The 25,382-nt window shown below is 41.1% G+C and overlaps 1 protein-coding gene across 1 annotated transcript in view; it reads right to left on the bottom strand.

Moving 5' to 3' along the window:
• The window catches only part of Kcnn2 (potassium calcium-activated channel subfamily N member 2), a 132,610-nt gene that overhangs the window by 33,372 nt on the left and 73,856 nt on the right, over positions 1 to 25,382 (bottom strand). Inside the window, exon 4 of the mRNA XM_059246502.1 lies at positions 1,173 to 1,314. Within this exon, the coding sequence (XP_059102485.1) occupies positions 1,173 to 1,314 (142 nt within the window). The remainder of the gene's footprint in view (positions 1 to 1,172; positions 1,315 to 25,382) is intronic.

Below are 25,382 nucleotides of genomic sequence, written 5' to 3'. Positions count from 1 at the left end.
CTTACTTAACCTTTCTACTGGTCTCTGCTGGTCCTTTGGCTGGAGAAGCACTCTAGCCTTAGCTACCTTACTTAACGGTAGAAGTGCCTTTCCAGTTTTTATACAATAGAGTGAATGGGGTACAGCAGTTCAGGCTACACCACAGTGTATGAGGGGCAAATAACATGCCTGAATTTGTTAGGCCTACTGGGAAAAGATCCATCACTTACCATTACAGGAAACCTACCTCCAGTTTCCCAACTCAGGAATGTCCATGTCCCCCCTTTATTCCTGTCTACTTACCTTGTTCAAATAAACTGCATTCTTTAACTTGTGGCTCTCAAACAGATGGCACCCCATTCCTGGCCCAGAAGTCTCATTTCGTCTTAAAAGTCAATTCTCCATAGGTTATTTCTCTGATATGGTCCTATTCTTATTCTCCAGTTTCCTAAACATTTACTTCTTTATATGTACTCAGGTGTCATTACCAATCATTCCCAAAACACAGGGTTTCTGCTGGAGTCCCCCAGGGACAGCTTGTGTCTAGTTCTGCTGTACTCCCTGTACAGTTCCCAGACCTATGCCTTTCACCCAACCAACATTCAATAACAGAAGAAATAACTTTATATAATTGCTGTGAGATGGTCTTTCTGTATGCTGGGAGTGAATATGTGTTGCTACCAGTGATTAATAAAGAAGCTGCTATGGCCTATGACAAGGCAGAACAGGCCAGGCAGGGAATCCAAGCAGAGAGACAAGGAGAAGAAGGCAGAGTCAGAGGAGACGCTGAGTGCTGCCAGGGCTGGGGGGTGGGGGTGGGGAGGCAAAATGTAATGGAACACAGGTAACACCACGAAGCCACGTGGCAAAACATACATTAATAGAAATGGGTTGAATTAAGTTGTAAGAGCTAGTTAATGATAAGCCTGAGCCATAGGCCAAACAGTTTATAATTAATATAAGCCTCTGTGTGTTTATTTGGGACCGAATGGTAGCAGGACTAGACGCAACTAGACAGGACTGAGCGGGACAGAAACTTCTGTTACATATGATGCAATAGAGGTCTTTAAGCTCCCAACATATTTCAAAACTGTTTTTTATGAGTAACTCACAATCATTTACACATACGGACTGAGTGGTTTCTGTTTCTTCTGAAGCATAAATGAAAGAGATGGAAGGGGAAAGACACTTACCATGATTCCAGTAAGCAAGCAGACTCCTTTCCCACAGTATGTGTTAGGTACCATGTCACCATAACCAATGGAGAGAAAAGTTATTGATATCAACCACATTGCTCCAAGGAAGTTGCTAGTAACATCCTGTTGGTCATGGTACCTGAAAAACAGCAAACAAGGCCAATGTTTTATAATTAATCTCTAGGACAGCAGCTAAGGACAATTCAATTAATTCGATGGCTTCACCGTATCTTCAATAAACTCTTATGTTTAGATGTGCTGAGATATTACAAATACAAATAATGTCAAGAAGTTGCCTCGACTTAAAAAAAGATACCACAAAGGAATCATTTACAGTAGGAAAACCAACGTTCTCACTGCTGCAAGACGGCATATGTTTACCTTTGTAGACAGTCTCAGCACCTTGGGGTTCCTAGCTGATGTGCCCAGCCTTTGTGACAACATGCCCTGCCCTGATCTCATGCTCCCTGTGTAGTAAGAAGAGTCCTGCTGTGTCCTGTCCTGGGACTATGTTTGCTACCTTTTTTTCTCATTCTCCATCAATTCAGGTTGAAGCATGTACACACCGTCCGACACACATGCATATGATAATCAGGCCACCTTGGTCGTCAACCTCAGAAAAACATGCTGTGATTCATGTCTCTGTTGCTACAAGGCTGAGTGGCCCTCTTTGGTCTCTACAGCACTCAAGCCTGAACGGTAGTCACCAACAGAGTTCTTTGCTTTGTACCCACCTCCCACTAAGGACCACCTGTCCTTCTTTCTCTTGGACACTAGTTGCGAGTCCTTTACTCTTCTCATTTCTTGCTGTGCCTTCTAAATAAAGAGAAGCCAAGGTCCTGTTTTTTGCTACTTGTACTCAACTAAGAAGTGACAGGCTGCTGTGATCAGAAACCCAGCATAAGGAGGAGTGAGGACAACTACTGTATTGATAAAATAAGGGATAAGGTAGTCACCTTGACTGAGCCATGCCCAAGGAGTAACCACTTTTTTCTAGCTATAGATGCTCATTCCCAAGATGTCCCAGGAAGCTATCCTTGTCAAAAGAGAGTCAAGGAGGTATTCCTAGCATTCCATGGAGACCATTGGGTACATTTCCACTGATTATCTTTGTGGTATAGTGTATACACGAGGTATAAGAATATGGTTAGAGCTAGGTTTAGCTATAACATGATCTAAACAGTTTCCATAGTCTTCTCTGTTTTAAAACATAATTAAGTCAGCTTTGGTTTATACCCCATTCATGATGTCAGGGTACATTACTGCGTAGTCCCTGCCATGATTGCTCGGGGGCACGTACTGCTGTGCCCCTGGTGTGGGCTGCACAGGAGGGATAAGAGGAGAAGCACATTTCCTATTCAAATTTTATTTGTGAAATTAAAGTTCTCCTTGACAAAGCATGATTTACTTAAGAGCACATATCTCTAATCTCCCAAAGTCCATGTATAAATACATTGTATTTATTTTGTTCTCAGTAGAGTCTCAACAACCCACCCCCCTTTTAACATGTAGTATTTTACAACTTAGACGATCACTCGCTGAAATTACTATACTCTTAACTCTCCTTATATTGACAGTTGTGTCCTAGACAGTCTCACTTTCTAGTGTCAGACACATGCTGAGTGAGTCTTCATTTTGAATGGCTTCCATACCACCACTGTAAGTAGCAGAAGACTTATCAGTTAGGCACATGGTTTTTCTTCCTTTGGCAAAACAACTGACTGCAAAGAAGAGTTTGAGATTTGCTACTACAACTTGGGGTCTCTGGGAATGCCTTTCTCACTGCTGCCTATGAGGAAAATTCAACCTCCATGTATCTGCTCTTCTTTTAGCACTTTTTATTCGGTTTTTGAATTTGTGGAGTGGTACATGACCACCAATGGAAACCTGAAGCACTCACTGGAAATGTCCAGCTCACTCTTCCTCAGTGTGCCGACCTTTGATCATAAAGCATCTTAAATGTATAACAAATCTCCCCTTTCTTCATCCCTGTGTCAGATGCTATGATTGACACGACTACATTGTTAGTGGGTATTTATAAATGCTATGCTCCTTATACTGTGTCGGAGACCATGAACCTATAGCGAAAAGCCTAATTGGAAACAAGTACATTTCTAGAAGTTGGGTTTTTTTAGCTTGGGATTTCATAAATTGTTCTTTTTGATTATAAAATAAAACTGTCTGAAAACAGCTCAGAATGGAAAAAAAATCTCATACTAATGTTTATGTTACATTTAGACAGGCTCAGTTGTGAATAGTCAAAGTGAGGTAATTAAGGACCAAATTAGACACTATTAGAATAATCACCTGATTTCTTTCTTAGCAACTCAAACCCAAATATTATATGAGACTCATCAACACAGTGACACTATCGCTTAGAACATCCCTAGGTTTTGGATCAATGCCAGAGTCACACTGCTGTGAATGATTAATGCATATAATTTAAGACTAAAGAGGTATGTAAACTCTTCTTATAGTAATTCACTTCACAGACGAGTCAGATAACTCACCTTTTTCACAAGAAAAACTGTCTGAGAAAGGCATGAAGAAACTGCTCACATTTTAGATGCAATCTCTGATCAATGGGAATGCTAATTTAATAAAAGGTACACCAAATAATAGTAACACTGGCGGGAGAAATGCCCCATGATGTCAAGCTTTTAAGGATGCCAGGGGTTCCAGCAAAAGACACTTGCACTGCTTTCTACGTGCCCAGCACTGTCGGCTTTGTGGAATTCTATAGCTTTACCACCTTAAAAGAGATTCCGCTTTTTAGTTTCTATGCCTTATTCATCTCTTCATTCACTGCCTACTGTGTCGAGCACTGTTTAACCGATATGACAGCTTGACGTGAGTCTGAGGATTTGTTCAAGTTCACAGGGGTTACCTTCACTAAGGGGGAGGCTGGCCCTGACCAGCACTCCGACTGCTTTTCAGCACTACATGGCCAAGGCTAGCACTTCACGCTTTCTCTTTCATCGTTCTTCTTCTCCAAACTATGCACGGGTCAGTATGGTTCTTCCATTTGTCCTCTTCCTCTCAGCTTCCTAACAGCATTCAACAAATACTCATATGGGTCACAAGATATGTAATATATAATGTGCTCATCTACGCTGCCTTTAGAATCAAAGTAATGAAGTATTTGAAGACTAATACTGGGCCTTATTCGACTCTGCACTGCTGGCCAGTTTTGGGAAAAGTACAGAGGGGGACTGGTGCTCATTGACTAATGTGGCACTGTCAAATTTGGTCTCAGTCTGGGTTTCCCTGGGCCATGTGCTAGGCTCTCAAAGTCACTCACAGATTCAACAGAGAGGAATGATTCTTGCTCATTAGTCAACATAAGTTATGTTTGTCATCTTATATCCCAAGGTCAATGCACAACTTATTTTGACAGCAGCAAAAATGATTCCATTGTGGATGTTAACAGCTGACAAACTATTTTCATCAATGCTTCTCTATTAAGCATTTAATTAATATTAAAGTGACAAAAATATTTCAATTCTGGTCTCAAATTTCAGAGTTGGTTATATAATGACAAGCATTGCAGAGATCAAATGCATGTGATCAATATACCATCATTTCTCTCCTAAAACCACTTCTTTCCTGAAATAACATCGTAACTATGGCAACACAATTAAAAAGATGTAAACTTAGAGCAACCAAAGGAAAGTAAAGGAGGCACCAGAGAGAAGGAAGAAACTTTTTTATGAATGAAAATGTGTCCTGTTTTCAACTACAATGGAGGTTATTACATTTTTACTTGATCATAAAACAAACTTTTAAAAATCTGGAAAAAAATGGAATAATGGGTAACAAGATATTGTCTATCCATCAAGAACAGACAAAGATTCTGGAGAGAGGGTGAAAAACTAAAGTGAACTACAGACTTGTCCTATTTTAATGTCCAAAGAGAATCTACAGAATAATCCCAGGGAAGGAGAAGAGGCAGAGCTCTGAGGCCTCCATGAATGGAAGGGGACAGTTAGAGTCTAAGGAGGCTAAGGTATTAAGGGGCCAAAAACCAAAGAAGGGATATCCAGAGGGAGAGATTCAAGAGCTCTGCAGAAGCCTCCTTGATTCTCCCAGCCAGTGGTGCAGTATCTTCATGGAAAACTGTTTGATGCCGGAAAAGGGAAGCCCCGTATGGACAGTGATGGAGAGCCATCAATCAAAGACAGACCACAGGAAATGACAGGATATTAAGTGGAGATAAAACTGTTAATTTAGACACCATAGACTTAAGCTTATGGGCATGCTACATTCCACAAAATTCCACTGCAACAAACCAAAGAATAACCCAATTAAAAAAAAAAAAAAACATGAAGAAATGAAAGACTGCTTCCAAAGAGGGTAGAAATAGAGGATGGGAAATAAGCAACAGATGAGATAAATCAAGCACACAGAGCTCTGAAGCCCATTTATCCAAGTAGATCCTCAATCACATTAAATATAAAGGGCCCAGCTATCTCCAGTTACACAGATATCAACCACGCAAGGAACGAGTAAGTTACAAAACTGATAACAGAAAGACTGATAAGGGGTGATGGATCTACAGGTACCTGCTCTCCTTGTTCCTTCCAAACAACTAACAGGAGTAAGAAAGCTCATTCTTTAGGTGCAGATTGGAGAATCAGGGACTCAGGGTCCAGAGAGGGGCAGAAGAAATGTTTAGAGCTGGGAAAGATTGGGACTTCAGGTTTTTAAACGAATCGGTACCATCCATTTCTACCCCCTTCTCTCCCTATCCCTGACTCTAGTATGACAACTTGCTAATAGAAAGAAAGGAAGTTTTTAAAATTGAAAAAATGGAACAGCTTCAAAGAAGAGATAATACATTCACACTAAGAAATTGAGGACTCCTTAATACAACATCAGCTTTCACCCTTTGCCAAGTCTTGTTGGATAAATATCCTTTCTCCTAAAACAGAGCTTCCAACTGTCTTCCAAATCTCCCTCTCCAATATAAATGAGTAACAGTTGGCACCCATTTTATGCTTTCTGAAGAAGTAGTGCAGATAAAATAGAGGAGGTAGAGAAGAGGGGGACCACAGAAGGACCTTGAGACACTGTAGACAGAGGAGAGTGCCTTAGCTTTGTAAGCTACATCACGGATGGCTCTAGGAGAATACTGTAGTGATACAATTCAAATTACAATATAATCACAGCCATACCATAATTCCAATGCAAACTGAAATAAATTGCCTAGAAAATAGAACACAAAGAGAGAAAAAGTACAAGAAACAAAACCAAAACCAAAAATCTTCTCAGGAGTGGAGATTTAGCATCAGCAACTGCCTTTCCATAACAATAGAGACTGGAAGGGATGAAATGCCCTATTATTTCTTCAACAGGAAAACTGGAAAGCAGGCATTTTTTTCCTAAAGGAAACATTTTAAGAGAATCTATAAACATAATAATAATAATAATAATAATAATAATAATAATAATAATAATAATAAACAACTAAGCCAAGGGATATCACTGTGAAATGCAAATAATAAGCAAAGGAGAAGATTTGAAAGCTAAAAAAAATAGATCCAAACTTAACTATTATAGATGTGTTGGAAAGGGCAATCTATTTTTTTTTATGGTTTTGCAGTGGGGGAAATGGGGCATCCAGGAGAACAAGGAACTGAACAGGTATTTCTCAGGCCCACTCTGCTTGGTTTGCACACTGAACAGACACAGAACCTATATACGGTTCTCTGTGTAGTGCTAGCCTGGAATGGAGGTGACCCCTCAGGGGGTGAGAGATGTCTATGACTCCATCAAGTTCCACGGTGAGCCTTGAGACTACCAGACAGCCTTTTCAGTATAGGTTAACTGGTGGCAAACGTGAATGTCAGTAAGTCTGAAAGTCCATGTTTCCAGTTACAGATTCAGAGACATGAGAGGAATATACATGACGATTCCATCATGCACATGCAACTCTGTGCGTGTAGTTTCTATTTACAGGAAAATCAGACCAAATGTATGACTCTACTAATCCAGATGTATAAGAATGGGAAGCAATCCAAGGAAGGAAGATATCTGTCCAGAGGAGAGAAGCGCTGAGAACCAATGGTTCAGACAGGAGAGGGAACATGAATCATTTACTTTCCATCGCTCTGCGTCAGGGATACTCACCAGTTGTTGCATTAGAGTCTCCTGGGAACCATTAAGAAAATACTGTCCACTGCCCCTCTACTAATTAAACCCAACTCTCTAGAGGTGGCGCTATGACATAGGGATGGATTGTCTTTTAAGCTTCCCAGGTGATTTTAGTGTGTTACAAAGTTGCAAAGGCATTAGATTTTTTTCTTTTCTTTTCTTCTGCAATGGGATTCCCATTCAATCAGATATTGAATATTTCTATGTATAAAGGCACTTTTAGAGGCATAGAGAATGCACAGAAACTGTGTTCACAAAACATGATTGTGGGTAGTAAGGGAATAGGAAATCTATAATAAACAGTGCAAAGACATACTGAGGGAAAATATATAGAAGAGATGGAAAGAAACAACAGGGTTGTGTAACACTTTAGCGAGGATGCCTAGAACCAGTTTTAAATCAGGATTAAAACATAAACTTCAGCCAATGTAAAAATTTTACTAAAAACCTGATGGTGCTCTCAAGTATAAATGCTGTCATGGTATGCAATAGGAAACAACTCTAGAAACAGTTCTCAGAAAGTTATTTCTGAGCAGAGACTGAACTGCTCTAACCCACGACTTTCTCGGGTCCTTCCTCCTCCTTTCTGAGCATCACTGTGTCCAAAACATAAGGTCTTAGGACCCTGAGGATCCCAGAGATATAAAGTAGCAAGAGCAGCAGACAGACACAGCGCAAGGCTACTTCTAAAGCCCAACTTAACTTTTGGCTCAGACCAGTACAAGTTTTCCAAAATTATGTAATTCTTTATTGATGTAAAGTGAGTTTTTATTACCTCAATTTTATTTTGTTCCTTTGACTTTATACATTTGGAATTTTTTCCTCTTTTGATTTAGGGAAGTCAAGCGCTCTCTCTCTCTCTCTCTCTCTCTCTCTCTCTCTCTCTCTCTCTCTCTCTCTCTATATATATATATATATATATATATATATATATATATATATATATATATATATATCTGCATGGTGTGTGTGTGTCTGTCTCTATTTCTCTGTCTCTCCAAAATCCATGATTTCTTCCCACCTTAGCCTATAGGAGTTTCATTCATACTTTGGATACAGAAGATTCAGTTTTGGATAGACGCCATCATCAGTGGATATGTTCTGAGCAAATAAGCTGAACCGAGCTTAAAATAAAGCTCAACATTCCCAGAGGGAAGGAGGGGAATGGCAGAACATACACAGGTTTTCAAGACTGAATAGGACCCTTGTGCTTCCCTGAAAAGACAACAAATACGTTTCATGGGCTGAGTCTAGTATTCATTTATGCTGGAGGAAGTGATATCAGCAATGTTTAGTGTCAACAGGTTAACAGTCTTAGATCTGATCTCTCTCTCTCTCTCTCTCTCTCTCTCTCTCTCTCTCTCTCACACACACACACACACACACACACACACACAATTATAGCTATCTGACTATGTCCAAACGCTTCAGGCACAAGATTGACAATACATTAACATCCTGTTAACAGAGAGAAGGCCTTCTCCTCCAGGTTCTCTTTGCTTAAGATGGCTAGGGAAATCTGCACAGCTCTTGGAGAGAAGTTACCTCCCAGGTCGTGGGAATGAGACTAATTTTAAATAAAACAAATTCTGATATTCTCCAATATATATTCTAGGAATATTATTTAAATATTAAATGTCTATCACAACTAAGTCAATAATGTATGTTCATATTTAAAATGGCTTTATTTCTAAGCAAATAAAATGAAAAACCACAAATAGAAAATTTTACATGCACACACTCAACAGGTCATTCCAAGGTCAAGTGGGAATAGTTTGTAGGGTAGGAATGTCGTCCCATGAATAGAGAATATTCCTGACCTTAACCTGGGACCAACCAAAACCAAAGGGACAAACAAACAAAAATCAAGAATTCCTAGGATATATTGAGGAACTAGCTGGGTTTCTAGTAAAGACATCAGAAAAAGTTGTAGCAAGCTTCATATCAATAGACCTGAAGAGCCAAGTGTGGTAGCATAGGCCTGTAATCCCAGAGGAGGATAGAAGCCAAAGGACCATCTTCCAGGCCAGTAAAGAATTCCTAGTAAGACCTTATCTCAAGAAACAACACACTGCCGGGGGTGGGTAGGGGTGGAGGGTGGGGTAGCACACGCTTTTAATCCCAGCACTCGGGAGGCAGAGGCAGGTGGATTTCTGTGAGTTCGAGGCCAGCCTGGGCTACAGAGTGAGTTCCAGGGAAGGTGCAAAGTTACACAGAGAAACCCTGTCTCAAAAAACAAAACAAACAACAAACAAAAAAGAAACAACACACAACAACAACAACAACAACAAAACATACCAGCACATCAGTGAAACAGGAGAGTCTGGAATTTGGCACAAAAGCCTGTTTGGGACTGTACTCTCAGGACTCATGGGACTAGCAAATGCCAGAAGGACCTTTTAATTATGACGGGCTGGCATTTCTTATCCAAGGTTCTCACTATTTCTGTTTCCTCCCTGATTTCCTAACTGGACTTATTTTAACTTTCTGGGGCAGACTTCATTGATGTAACTGTGAGGTCCTCCAGTGTCAGTGAACTCTAGTATGGAGACGCAGCAATGTTTGGCCAGGCCGAAAACTCCCCTTGCCCAAAGTCAAGTTTACTAGAACACATAGCCCAGTCCACATTTGTCATGGGCATAGCCCACACTTGCCATGTGGCAGCCTTTGTGGCTGGCAGAGAAGGTGCCTCTGTATTGGTTGGGGTGGGTACTAGTTCTGGGAATTCCTACCAGGATTTTCCAAAGGGTGACAGCAAGTTGGCTGTTTGCTGTACTTCTCAGAGGCCAAGGGCAGCCACTAGGTGGCAGTACCACATCAGTTTATTCTCACCTTCACTCTGGCATTTGCCTGGCTGGTGCTGGTGCCATGAAGCAATGTGATGTGTAGAAATGCCCTCTCCTGATGCCCCACTCCGTCTCTATGACACAGGAGTAAAAGCTCCTCTCCTGGACACTCTAAAAACAAGTGGCATTCCACCATCGGAATCAGGGTAGAGGAAAGGGGACCTGGCCTCTCCACTCCTATACCAAGCAGCTCAGGTAGTTACTCAGAATCTGAGAGGCCCTTGAATGTGTGTTGTGGTGGTTGAGGCAGGGGTGGGGTGGAATGAGATTTTCTCTCTGGATGCTGATCCATTCTATTCCTGTCAAAGATAGATCTAGGGTTACAGCACAGCTCCACAATTCACCCAGCGTGGATTCTCTAGATCAAAGGTCAGACCCTAATAGCCCATCTATAAAAAGATAAAAATCCCCCTGGCTGTTTCAGACCAGGCCATGTTGGATACGAATCCGCATTTGAGGATGGAAAAGGCATCTGAGATGGGGCAAGGGAATTCACTGAATGCGAAGTACTGCCCAACTTTTAGCTGTGTCTGAACCAAGGCAAAGGACTCTCGGGCTCTGAGCCTCACTTTCCCTCAGATGCAAGACTCTGACCTTCTGCCTCATCAAATATTCCCAAGCATCAAGATAAAGAAATGAAGTCTACATGGATGCTGTGTTCTATAGTGGGCAAGACCTTTTTGAGAATGCGAAAGTAGACACAAAGAAAAGACATCCCTTCCCGCAGCTACCCTCTCGGTCCGTAGGTACCTCCTTGGCTAACACTGCACTTCTGTCTTCCTGTCAGTAGGGAGCAGGGGTCCCTGGTTCTGTCTGTATGGACTGTGAACCCTTGAGAAAATTTTGACAGAGCTTCTGTCTAGGGCTCTCGGTCAACTGAAAAGAACGTACCATGCTGACCCAAAGCCACTTCCTCGACAGGCCCACAGCTATGGGAGGCGGTCACCACGGCACACTACTAAATTTTTAATTTTCAAAATCCATCAAATAAAAACTGCCATGGGGAACATCTGATGACAAGATGCTCTGGCCCGCCTCCAGCCCTGCACAGTTCTGAGCTGTGCTCCTAGCGAAGTAGAAAGTTCCTCAGCACCGTAGCTTTATTCCTTGGTGACAGAGTCAGAGAAATGGAGCCACTAAACCCAGAGTAGAGCAAGTTCTCAGGACAAGCAGCTGAAGGGGACTCCAGCGAAGCTGATGAAAAGGATCACACACATTCTTAGGTCATTTTCAAGGTTTACTATGGTGATGTTTTATTTGTATTAAAATGTTATTTGTATGTTAATAAATAAAGTTGCCCGGGGGTCAGAGCTATTAGCAAGCCATAGGAAAGAAGGGCTTTGGTGGCATACGCTTGTAATCCCAGCACTTGGTAGGCAGAGCTAGGTAAGTCTCTGTGTGTTCAGGGATACAGCCAATATTGGATACACATGCCTTTAATCTCAATACCAATCATGGAAGACCTGGAGGTCTATACAGACAGGCCGTGATGAGGCGGTCATGTGGTTGGGTTTACAACCAATGAGAAGGCAGAACAAAAATTCTATATAAGGACTTTAACACAGAAAGTAGCTCTGGTTCGGAGAGGTAGGACCACCGCAGGAAAAAGGGTAAGATTTTAGCTCTTAGCTCTGACCTCTTGGCTTTCTTCTTTGTATTGGTTCTGTGTTTATTTAATAAGAAGGTTGGTTACATCTACAGTTTACCAGTTACATTTTCCCATTTTGACTCTAAGAACTAATTTCAGAATACCTACTAGAGTTGCAGCTTGGACAGTTAAAACATAGCTTTGAACAGTTTTAGGGATTTGGAATGGTCATCAAAAAATGCTTCCTGGAGGTTCTCGCCAGCAGCAACAAGACAGAGAGTGTATACCTGGTGAGTGGAACCACACACCCATCTCACCGAGATCACTGGCAAGAGTCTCACCCATCACTGCAGCCAGTAACCCCAAATGGATATTTAAATTAATTTTCACTTTACCTGGATGAAATAAAGTTTTCCATGGACAGCCATGAATTTGACTTGTCCGGTTGGTGAGAGAAACCTTCCTACTCAGGAAATTCAGGACTCAATGCCAAATGGTACTGCAAAAGAAGCTTCTGCCCCTTGTTTTGCAGGTGAGAGAGAGTAGCAAGGAGCAGTATTCCAAAAATCAAGAAAACAAATGGATGTGCTGGTTGGTCCTCCGTTGTATAATGCTTGCTGGATATCCTTCAACACAAGCCTTTACTGATGTTTGCTCCCATTAAACTACACCGCACACATGTGAATCTGCCAGCCCCATGATATTTCCTATTAAAATGAAAAGCTCAGGGTGATGACAACCCCTTGGCCAAGCGCAGCAGCTGGATCTAACTGCCGACTGCTTTCTGTGGTGATGGTGAAGGATTAGGTATATAGGCAAAAACCAAAAGGATCAACATCAATATTCCACCAAATCAGGCTAGGAATCACTATGTGCGCAGCTTGGTAACCGCAGGGATAACTGACAGCCTCGAAGTAAGTGTCTGTGTGTGTTCTACATAGACATTCTCCAGGCAGTTCATAAAAAATACCTGACCTAGAAACATAAAAACTCGACTAAGTAAGAACCGCAGCACAGTTGCCCAGAAGGAGTCTTCACAAAATGAATGAAAAAGTTCCATACTGGGGTAGAGCTGGCCAATAGGGATTTTTCACTTCATTTTGATGAACTTTAAAATGAACTCAAATAGCTATGCAGGATTACTCACTGCCCTGTTGGAGAAAGAGGATGGGAAGTTGAGTTGCGGCGGGAGAGGCATAGACCATGAGCTATGACAACGCAGTAACAACAGTCCATCCCCAAGAATCCCTGAACCTCCATTCTCTGCTGGAGTGAAATGGGAGTAAGAAAGAAGACATAACCCACATCCTCAGACACATCAGCTACAGGGACCTAAGACACAGCATTCGATGCTTCCCTCTCATCCGATTGCTTATTTTGGGGATATGCTTCTTGGGTAAAGAATTCACAAATTTTGACTCAATGTTGCATATTGATTGGTACAGATGTGTCAATTCCCTTAGTACTTTAGTTGATACAGCAGGTGCTGGGGCCAGAGGAGAAGGCAAGAATCCTCACTGACCAGTTCTGATTTTCCATGAAAGGTGAGGGATTGTCTTAAGCGCTACAGGAAGGCAATCAGCCCCCTTTTCTTTCCCCATCCTTCCTGCCATTTCTACCCTCTGGGATACAGCCAGTGTGCAAGGTGGGATGCACAGAGGGATGGCTGTGGGTAGAGCCCCATTGATCACACACTTTTCAGATCCTCTTAAATGCTAGAGTCTTCCCATTTTCAGGTATCCACACTCTGCTCATCTGACATTTTACTAAAAAAAAAAAAAAGCATAAACAAGGTCACCATTCATGTATTTATAATTTTCTATATTGCTCAATCATATGTATGTTGACAGAAAATGATGCAAAAGTCATAGAACAAGTATAGCGATGATCCCTTCATTATTTTTCATGTTCAATATATGTCAAAACTATTTCCAATACATGTTTCCATGGTGCAACACTCAATCCAGCCCATTTCCTTTCCTTGTGTTTGATTTAAAAACATGTTCATTGTTTTAAGTCATATAGTTTGTTTGTAACATACATTCTCTTGCTGATATAAAGGCAGCTGAAGGCTTCATAAAAGTGTTGACTTCAAACAATCAAAAAAGATGTCAGAAATAACTGCCATATTTTTTCTTAAATGGAAATAAAGTACATTATATGGAATTTTTGGTTTTTGGCTATTAAATGCTTGTTTGATTCCCAGGATACTTATACGTAATTAATATATGGGCTGATTATTTTGAAATTATTAGACAACTATCTTTTAATATATTGTTCAGGACATATCTCACACAATTTCTCTTTCTTGCTCTATGTGTGTATGTATACACACAACATGTGTACATATACATAGAGATACATGGAATTCGGAATTGTAATCTCCCATCCTACATAATGTGCGGAGAATCTGAACTTAGCTTTCTGAGCACAAATGACACTTTGGCCTTGACATAGGGCTTCAAACAGAATCCAGCCCAGATGATGAAGACCCACACTGCCTAAGTCACTGGGCTCAGTGTAATGTGTGATACAAAGAGAACAATTAGTTCAGGAAGCTCTTGAGGATGGCTCAGAAGAGATGTAGACTTTCTGAAGTTGTGTCTGCTTTCCTGACTCACTAGATGAGACATGAAGCACTGGAGACACAGTGTTCTGGTGTAGACACCAGAACAGGCAGGTCCGCCCAGGGCTGTGCTGAGGCTTCGGGTCAGAACAGTGGCCAGATGTCTGTAGGTGCTGTCTCTCCTAAGTACCCCGGCACAGCACTCAGCTGGCTTCCCTTCATATCTTCCCATCTGTTCAGCTTGTGTCTCCAAATACCAAGCTGCCCCAAGATGGAGTTGTCTTTACCTGTGCCTCATCCTTGAAATCAAGGAGCCATATGTTCCGACACATACACCTTCAAATGCTCCCAAATTGAGCCATTGTTCTTGGCATGGCTCCTGCTTGCCTCTTCCGTTTTAGTTCTTTGCATCCTGGGCTCCAGCTGAAGGACTTTCCATTCATGGGACACATGCTGCCCTCATTCCTAAGGGCACTCATGTGCTGTCCCTTTTTTCTCTTACACCTTAACTCTTCCTTAGCTGAGCTTCTTTTCCTTCATATTCTACCTCCAAAGTCACTGCTCAGCACTGTCAGCCCGCCCCCCTCCTCCTAAGAACGGCCTGTAGACTGTCTGCCGTCAAGCCGCGTGGTACACAGAACCAGTCCCACTGCTTTGACACCAGCACTCATCTAAAGGGTTGTCACTGTGTCTTGTGTTGTTCAAAGCCCTGTGCCCCGTGTTAGAGAGAATGAATGCCAACTGACATGATGGATGTTTAACACAGACTTATGATGAGTGAGGCAGATCCCGTGTCCATTTTCTTTTTCTAGAGATGAGATGACTGAGGCCAGAGCATAGAGCAGACATCTCAGTAGTACACGAGTCTCTCCTTTTCTTGTGGTCTCTGTACACTGTCCTCTCCCCTGTTGCCTGAACAGTCTTTCTAGGACAGCAGTTCTCAACATGTGGGTTGCGACCCCTTTGGCCTTGTCCAGTGACCCTTTCACAGGGGTCACAGAAAGCCACCAGAAAATACAGATATTTGCATTACGATTCATAACAGTAGCAAAATTACAGTTAAGAAGTATCAATGAAAATAATTTTATGGCTAGGGGTCACCACAACAACTTTATTAGAGGTCGCAGCATTAGGAAAGTTGAGAAGCACTGTTCTAAAACATAAGCTGAACTGTGTTACTTTGTCTGCTCACCTTGGGTGGGTCTATACTGCCTAGAAAGACAGTTACATTCATTAACATAGTATCCAAGGCCACTAATAATTTGGTTCGAACTCACCTTTCTCAGCATTTCCCCAGTCATCAGCCACATGGCCAAGTCTGTCACTTTTGCTCCTTTGCTTCTAACTGTCCTTAGCTGACATTTCTATCTTCAATGCTCTTCCCATCTGAGAAGTATTCCCCATTCCCTTAGGCAGGAGTCCAGATGTGCTGCAGAGGCCTTGCACTCAATTATAGCTTCCCTTTTTTATTGGACCACCTGCCTCTTCCGCTAACCATTGAGCACCCATAGGGGGATGTCTCTTCAATCCTACTGATGGACTCAGTACTCAGTTCCCAGTAGGAGCCCAATACATTTTGCATAGTGGATTAGCAAGAGTCAAAATCCTATAAGCTTAATAAGTAAAGAGGTCTCAATTTGGAAATTAACTGCTTTAAATAGGAATATAGAAGCAGACTAAATCAAACGTAACAGCTGTATTTCTGCTATGTAGCCAAATAGACTTATAACTTAGATTATTCATGCCAACACACTCATCTGTAGCTTCCTGTTTTCCATTGTCATTCGTCATGAAGAAATTAACAAATTTGAAGGAAACCTCTATTTTATATTAATTTCAGCGCAATTAATTCTAACTCCATGGAACTAGTTGGAAAGTATTATTAATGCGTCTCCCCCATATAAAAGAACATGTCCCTCAATTGTGATGAAATTTTTCCAGCACTTGTGGTCCTAGTACATCGTTGGATTTTGACTGCAGAAGAAAATGTTCCTTATATAATGCTAATACAGCAGCATTTGATGACTCTAAAGGTATTGACGCATATGACAATGAAAATCATGTGACAAATGCTAGAAACAGCCTATAGAGAACTCGACACTGTAACAGAAGACAAACTGTCCCTATTTATAACAACAAGAGCCACAGGTACATTCTTAAAATCTAAAGGTCCTGTTCATTACAGTGTCTGCAATACCAAGGGTCCCACAGGGCTGTTCAGAAAGTGAAGGCATTGTAGACACATACTTGTCTGATTTTTAATGGCAATTAACAAAAATAACCAATTTTAAACAAAACCAGAACTACCCATAAAATGATGTTATAACTCAAAGAGACAAAAAGAGCAAACAAAAATCTCACACAACTAAAAAGAAAAAAAAAATCCTTACTAGTACATTGTCACTTTCCGTTTAGGGACAGATAGGACATTAGGGTACACTAGGAAAGAAATCTCACATGTCTTCTCTCAGAAGTTTTTTTTTTTTTCTTTCTGAATATCCACTGTCCATTTCCTTATAATTAAGATTAATAAGTAAACACCAGAAGCTATCTAGTTCAATTTTATTTAATAGCTAGGAAACTGAGACTTAGACATGTGAACCAATTCTCTCAGAATGCAGGCTTATGGTCAGCCAAGGTGAGTCTGCACTCCAGCCTCTTCATGCTCCGATGCAAGTTGAGGCTTTGTTTGACATGCCAGTAAACCCAAGGCTCGCAGACTGACATCCAGGATTCAATACTGGCCACCCATGGATCTGTTTTATAGGCCTTCACAGATTATTTCTACTATAAAAAATTTAAAGCTTCTAAAATCAGTGCCCTTCATTAAACTGCTTTCCTGAGAGCCCTTAAGGGCAGAAAAATAATTTTAGTAAAATCCATTTATTCATAGAAAATTAAATATTTTATGCAATGGATAATTTGAGATCCTTGTGTTCTTTTTCTTTTTTAACTCTTCCATCTGATTTGGACTCAGGAAGCAAGATATTTCTTATGTAACCTTCATGAAGCAGCTCCTGATGATTCTGAAGTTCTTTCTTCATGAGAACAATGAACATTATGTGGCCAGATGCCGAAAATAACCTATAAGACTTCCACTGAAGCAGAAAAATTTTAAATCAACTGTTAGTGCTGTGTTAAATATCCCCATATTCTCAGCATTTGGGTAATCAACCATGCCCCTACCCAAAACGCCCTGCCCCCAACCCCTGGCATCTGAACTCCAAGGGAGCGCCAGCTTTTCCCTTACCACCTTTGCCTCACTGCTACACACCTGAACAGAATCCCTGACTATGCGTCCCCCTCATCCTTCCCCATGCTGTATTCTTATTCCTGGTCAGGAAGAAACATTTCATGTCTTGTCATATGTCTCTCTACTGTCCTTACTGTTCTAACTGGTACACATCTCTCATCTTTCGCTCTAGATTAGAAGTCCCAAAGTCAGGTCTATAGTGTGGGGCTTCCACCATTTGCCATTCTTAAGCCTTGGAAACATGTGTCAGGCAAGCAGCTGAGAACAGCAGGTCATGGAGATGTACTAGATGAGGGCAGAGAGGAGACGTGATCTGAGCACAGAAGCATGAGAATGTCTAATACTGAGGAAACTGAGTCCCCACCTGGTGAATGGATTTTCCACTGTTCAGCTGACAGGTAAACTCATGATAATTCAGTCCAAAATATCTGGTAACCATCTGTTCCAAAACATATTTTTTTCCTGCCTATATTTTTTTCTCTACAATTCAATATGTAAATGTTCCCTGTCTTAACTTGTGTGCTCATAACAGAAGCTATTCTTCTTTTTCTCCTACTGACATTGCCTACACACACACACACACACACACACACACACACACACACACACACACACACACACACAGAGAGAGAGAGAGAGAGAGAGAGAGAGAGAGAGAGCGCACACACACACACACACACACACACAGAGAGAGAGAGAAAGAGAGAGCGAGAGCGCGCGCACACACACACACACACACACACACAGTGAGAGAGAGAGAGAGAGAGAGAGAGAGAGAGAGAGAGAGAGAGAGAGAGAGAGAGAGAAACAGAGACATAAAGACACAGGGACACAGAGACACATGGACACCTACACACAGACTGAGTTACACAGAGAAAGAGACACATAGAGAGAAACAGAGAAGACAGAGATGGAGATACACACAGAGATACACACAGAGACACACACACACACAGACAGATACACACACACAGAGGGACAGAAAGAGAGACAGAGATACACAGACACAAAGAGACTCACATGAAGAGATAGATACACAGTCAGTCAGTCAGTCAGTCAGACAGACAGACACCCACACCCATACACCCACATAGAGAGAGGCAGAGACACACACAAAAACTGACACATATTTAGACAGACTTACATATACATGGACAGATACACACACTTACACATATACACAGAGACAGACAGATACACACACACACACACACACACACACACACACACACACACACACAGAGCACTCTTTGGCTATAACATTGATGCACTAGAGGGACACAGGCTCCTACCTGAATGGCTCTAGATTATTTTCTAGTGAAGTCACTTTCTTACTGATTTGTTTATCCTACAGCCAGGTTGTCACTAACTGCTGTTAGCCTCACGCCAGCAGCTTCCTTCCCTTTGTAATTTGCAGCTATTTGAGAACTAGGACTCTGAGCTGCTCCACAATGGCGTCTAATGAAAGGCAGAAGGCACTCACTGAGACCGCCAATTATTTTTTCTATGAATAAGGCAGATCAGCTTGAAGCACTAGTATTTCTGGCTATTCATTCACTGTCTTGGTTCTTGCTTAGCTGAATTCTGGATGAACAAGCCGCTGGGTAAAAGACGACTGGGTGTGAATTGAGGTGACACAAGGCCAGCTGCTTCTTTTATGAAGCCCTTGTTTTAGATATGTTCTTATATTGGTAACCTGTTACAAGGAGACACCTGTGTGTTCTCTGGGGGAACAAATCTGTGACTGCTTGCTGAGTTTAAAAAAAAAACAGAGCAGTGAGAACAGAATGATGTCACCACAAGAATGATCCCCCCTCTTTTCTACATTAATACACAGTTTGAAAGGATAGGAGCTTCATGTTGTCACTGAGTTTCCCCAGAAACTAATCGGTATTATAGAGAGTAGGGAAAGGTAACAGGATTTTTTGTTGTTGTTGTTGTTTAAATTTAATTTCTCCTGGTGGTTTCTTTTTTCTCTCTAGCTTCTCTGTCTCTTGTCTGAGAACATAAGACACACACTGATACTAATGATATGAAATCTACTGAGACACATTTCATGGGATCTCATATGGTCAGCTTCCTTGAAAGTCTGTGCATTCTAGAGAAAAATCTGTATTCTGCAACTTCTGATTACTGGGTTTGATATATGCATAGATAATGTTACTAAATTATCTATAATCTTGATCATTTTTATCTGCATGTCCTTTAAAATTAGGAATTCTATGCAACTCCAAATATGAGGGTAAACATGTCCATTTTTGCTTGAATTTGTTCATTGTTTTCTTGTATGAGATCTTAGATTACACAAATTCATATACAAACCAATTTTGTCTGTTTATATCCTGGTAAGTTGCATTTTATATAATACAATGAACTTTTTGATTCTTAATAAAGCCTTTGTTTTAAAAGGCTATTTGAAGTGATATTAATACAGTGAATCAATCACTTTTGGTTAATGTTTACTTGTCTTATATTTTCCCAATATTTAATTTCCCACCAACTCAGGTTTGTGTGTGGGTGTGTGTATGATATATCTCTTGTAAATTTTCTATAGGTAGAACTTCAAAGATTAGTAGCATCATTCATTTGGATATCTAATTCCTGTGGGTTTTCATCTATCAAGCTTCTGTGAAAATCCTTATGGCTCTCTGGGTTTCATGTTCTATGCTCTATCTGCTTGGGCATTAAACATCTAGTTTTTAATCAAATCTGTATTAGCTATCCTGAGTTTACGACCTTTCAGTTAAATTCTGATAGCTCTTTGTGATGGCTAATACTGATTGTCAACTTGGTAGGATCCAAAAGCTTGCAGGAGTCAAACTTCTAGATTCTGTTAATTGAGGTGGGAAAACCCACCCATGGCTGGGATCCTGAAGTGAGTAAACAGAAGAAAGTGGGTTGAGCAGGTCCCTGCTTCCTGACAGTGGCTGCAATGTGACTGGCTATCTCGTGCTCCCACAGCTCTGCCTTTCCTGCTGTGATGGACTGACTGTACCCTCAAGCTGTGAGTGAAACCAGCTTGTTTCCTCAAGCTGCCTTTTCCAGGTATGTTGTCAAGGCAGAAAGAAAAGTAAGTAGCATGCTCCCTTCACCTTTGAACAATGCATGGTCCTTTAGAAGACCATAATCTACCCACATTGCACCTGTCCTGTTCCACGACACATTAGTTTATGTCTTTGACCCTCTAACATATTCATTCCTAGTGCTATCACAGTTTTGTCCACATTTCTTTTTTTTTTTTTGGTTTTTCGAGACAGGGTTTCTCTGTGTAGCTTTGCGCCTTTCCTGGAACTCACTTGGTAGCCCAGGCTGGCCTTGAACTCACAGAGATCCGCCTGGCTCTGCCTCCCGAGTGCTGGGATTAAAGGCGTGCGCCACCACCGCCCGGCCACATTTCTTTATATTCCCCACACGGCTCCTTTTTTCTCATCATTTCCTCGGACACCGCAGGTGTAAGAGCTATCCCTGAGTTTTTATCTTCCTCTCTGAAGGGAGTTCTTACAAAGCCTGTTGGTGAGGACTTGCTTCCTGTAAAAATACTGTCACTTTTTCACTACCTAGTATTGTTATTGGTTATTTTTTACTCTTTGCTCTTTTACTCTTTTGACTTTTTACTCTTTGGGGGACCTGCCACCCAGCTCCCAAATAAATCACACATGGAGGGCCATTCTTAATTATAAATACCCAGCCTTAGCTTGGCTTGTTTCTAGTCAGCTTTTCTTAACTTTATCCCATCTATCTTTTGTCTCTGGGCTTTTAGCTTTCTTTATTTCTATATCCCTTTCTTTACTTCTTACTCTGTGGCTTGCTGTATAGCTGGGTGGCTGGTCCCTTGAGTCCTCCTATTTCTCTTGCTCCTAGATCTTCTCCTCCCAGATTTTGCCTCCTATTTACTCTTTCTGTCTGCCAGCCCACCTACCTATTCTTTCTCCTGCCTCACTATTGGCCATGCAGCTCTTTAATAGACCATCCGGTGTTTTAGACAGGCAAGAACACAGTTTCACAGAATTAAACAAATATAACATAAAAGAATGCAACACATCTTTGCATCATTAAACAAATGTTCCACATTGTAAACAAATGTAACACATCTTAAAATAATATTCTACAACACAGTATCTTTGACTTGCTCTTGTTTTAAAATGAAACATGCAGGCATAGAATTCTAAGAGGCTCTTACTGCCCTGGCTTTGTAAGATTTGCTACTGCATTGCGCTACTGCCTTTGGCATTGGTATTTTCCTCTGCGTTTAAACTATTGAGATGCCCACCTAGATTAAAATAGATTTTTTTTAACCCTGCTTGGGATTTAATGGACTTGCAGAATTAGATTTACAGCTCATTAATTTAAAAAGAAATCTCCACCAAATAAGGGGGCTCATCCCTGAGAGAGGCTAATTATCCCTCTCCAAACAGTCATTAGCTGCCTATAGTTCTTTTTCTAGGGGACTCACATTTTCCCCCTTCCACCTTTACATGTCCATGGACATTGCTCCAGTCTTGCTTATGCCGCCGCTTCTATGAGAGACTGTTTTACAGCGGACTTCCTGGTGTTCCAGCTTTATAGTCTTTCCTCCCACTCTCCCACAACATTCCCTGAGCAACAGATGCAGATGTGATGGGTATGTGTTCATTGAGCATGGGATTCCCATGATCTGTCGTTGGCACTGTATCCAGTTGTGGCTTTCTGTGATGGTTACCATTTGCTGGAATGAGAGGCCTGTCCAACGCAGAGTGGTCAGTTGTGAAACCACTTACAAACAACTAACAGAATAGACTCAGCAGGTGGCTATATATGTGTGTGTATGTGTGTGTGAGTGTGTGAGTGTGTGTGTGCATACACATGAATGCATGAATGTAACAATAATAACCAAAGAAAAAAGGTATCTGGGAGGAACTAGAAAGGGGAAAGTGATATAATTCTATTTCAATTAAAATTAAAAAAAAAAAGAAATCTTTAAGCCATATTGTATTTTATTATTTTTTCCCTTCTGGAAATTATCTCATTTTATGTGTGTGGTTTTTTATTTTCCATCTCTTCTCAGAGATGTGTTCAGAGCAAAAGGAATATGTAATATTCAGCAAATATTTCTTTAGCTTCACCTTACAGTTCATTGCTCTGAGATTCATCTCTGGTTCTTTTAATTTCTTTGTAGACTTTTTCAGCAGAAATCATCTTTACACTTCTCATCTGATCTTTTTCCGATCAGTGACCACATAGAGCCCCCTCCCATTTAAATATGTGAAGTGTCAAGCCTGGTACTGAAACTCTTTGGTTATTTTTCCTACATTGTTCAACAGTGACTCGAATGTGTGTACTTTGGGGATTTTAGATGGCTGGAGGGGAAGAGAAGCTTATGTTTTATGTGGAGAAAGGGTCCCACTGGACTCCATCAAAGCATCCCTCCAGAAGGGTTTATGTTTGTTTTTGCCACAGCATTTAAATGATGGTTTCTCAATGTGGGGATGGGTAAATCCAAAAGCATATTGGAGTACGCCTTCAGTTATATATCTCCAAGGTAGCCAACTCTCTACCCCTCCAGCCCCCCCAAATGCATGCTTCATTAAGACTGGGAGGGAGTACGTTTTTGCTTGATTCTCTTTCATGGTAGTATATTTAATATTTGCCCAATTCTTTTATTAAATTTCTAAAGATATACCCCTTTAAGAGTTTCCCAACTACAGTGAAGTTCCCTTAGGCCATAGTGAAATTAATTTAGTACCCTGGTGTTGCAGAATATTTCTTTACACTGCGTGAAGATGTGTCACTGTGACTGGTTTAACAAAGAGCTGAATGGCCAATAGTTAGACAGGAAGAGGTTAGGCGGGACTTCTGGGGATAGCGTGGACTCAGGGAAGAAGTGCAAGGTTGTCAGGAGAGAGCAGCATGAGCAGTATGGAGAGATGAGGTAACAAGCCAAGCCACGCAACAGAACATAGATTAAAATAAATGGGTTAATTTAAGTTATAAGGACTGGTGGGACAAACCTAGGCTAAGGCCAAACTTTCATAATTAATAAGAAGTCTCCATGTCACTTTTGTGAGCTGGTGGCCCAAAGAAAAATATGACCATACCCTGGCTATGCATGAAGATCATCCAGGAAATGGTGATGATTTTGTTTTGTTTTTCGATTTCTTTTCTTCTTTCTTTTCTCTTCCTTTCTTACCTCCTTTCCTCCCTCAACCTTTCATTCTTTAGTTTTCAGAAATAGAGTTTTCTCTGTAGCTCAGGCTAACTGGAACTCTCTACTGTAGCTCAGGCTAGCTTGAACTGAAACTTCTCTTGTTGCAGCCATACAAGTGTTGGAATTACAGGCACAAACCACTGCACTCAGCTGGGGAGCTTTTAAAGTCCCGATTACAGGGCTACAACCCCAAACCAATTAAACTCCGACTCACTGGGATAGGACTTGGGCAAGCATATTCTTCCAATCTGCTGGTGGCCTGCTAAGTGGTAAGATTGAGAACCACCATCATAAACAGCATTTGCAACAAAATATATCACAGCACAAGAGAACACAGAATAGGCCAGCATGGATCTGTAGTGGGAACTGAAAATCTGTTCTTTAGAGGTTGGTGTGACTATATGTCATATTTCAATACAGATCACATTCTTTATGTTATTTCTTTGAAAAAGTGGCACTAAAAGTACAATGCCTCTAGGTTTTGAAAATTAGAAGTGGATCTCAGAACAGCTCAGCAGAAGCTTGGGAGACAGTCAATGCCAATATTCCTACTGTCGGAGAAACATGCTTTTTTTTTTTTTTTTTTTTTTTTTTAGGATACTTTGTAACTCAGGCCATTCGGATATCAAGCCTATCATATTGCTGAATATCCAATCCTGGGTTTCTTAATATACTTCTGTCTTCTCTGAATATTAGTGCAAAAACATGCACTATAATGTCTAAGTTACCTTTATATCCACAATGTGTAGGGATTATACTCTGTTGGCATAAACATGTTCTACGGTGGCATCAGGAGATAGACCAAATGCATCCTTATCAACAAACCCAGGCTGTTAAATGCTTCTGTAGAAAGAGAATTTCAGCATCAGAGCTTTGCAGTTTGGGCCCCCCATTTCATGGGCAACAAGAGTTTCCAGATGGAGAAATAAGAAAATGCACATGGGATGAAAGACAAAGAACTAAGACTTTCTTTTTGATCAAGTGCTAAGATAAGATAACTAGCAGTCTAGTGTGCTAGGCTAGGGGTACATCTGACACATGGTGATGTTGCCATTCCTCCCTGTAAATGGGAACAGAAGAAGGCGTCATGAAAAATATGTCTGTAATAGTTGGTGTAGTTGGTAAGGCCAAACTAGTCCCTAAGAATACTGGGGCATCTTCCCAATGTTCTAAATAAATATTTTTAAGTGGAGAACAAGATTAGGGATTGTAACTGTTAATCCCTTTCCATGTCCTGTCCCCAACACATCAAAAGATGAAACCAAAATATGTTTTTCTGCTCCTGCCATGTCCCATCCCTGGAACTCTACACTTTCTCTTATCTTAATCCTCTCTAATGCCACCGACTGAGCCAAAATTCCACCCAGACATGGGGAAGGACAGGTAGTGAGCCATACAGCAGAACATCCAACCCAGGCTGGTACTAACCATCTCCTGGAAGCTCTCACCCTCTCTTGGTGTTGTGACTGTAGCTCTCTTATACTGTAGACTGTAAATACAGTCTGTGTGTTCTACTGGAATCGATATATCACACCAGACCACAGCACTCAAATCTGCCAGAACACTGGCAGTCTGTTTTCTCTCTCCAAGGAGATAAACAGCTACTCAGTTTTCTTC

The sequence above is a fragment of the Peromyscus eremicus genome, chromosome 19, assembly GCF_949786415.1.
Source record: "Peromyscus eremicus chromosome 19, PerEre_H2_v1, whole genome shotgun sequence".
NCBI lineage: Eukaryota > Metazoa > Chordata > Mammalia > Rodentia > Cricetidae > Peromyscus > Peromyscus eremicus.
Note: the sequence above shows the minus strand (reverse complement) of the source record. Positions and strands in the feature narration are given on the sequence as shown.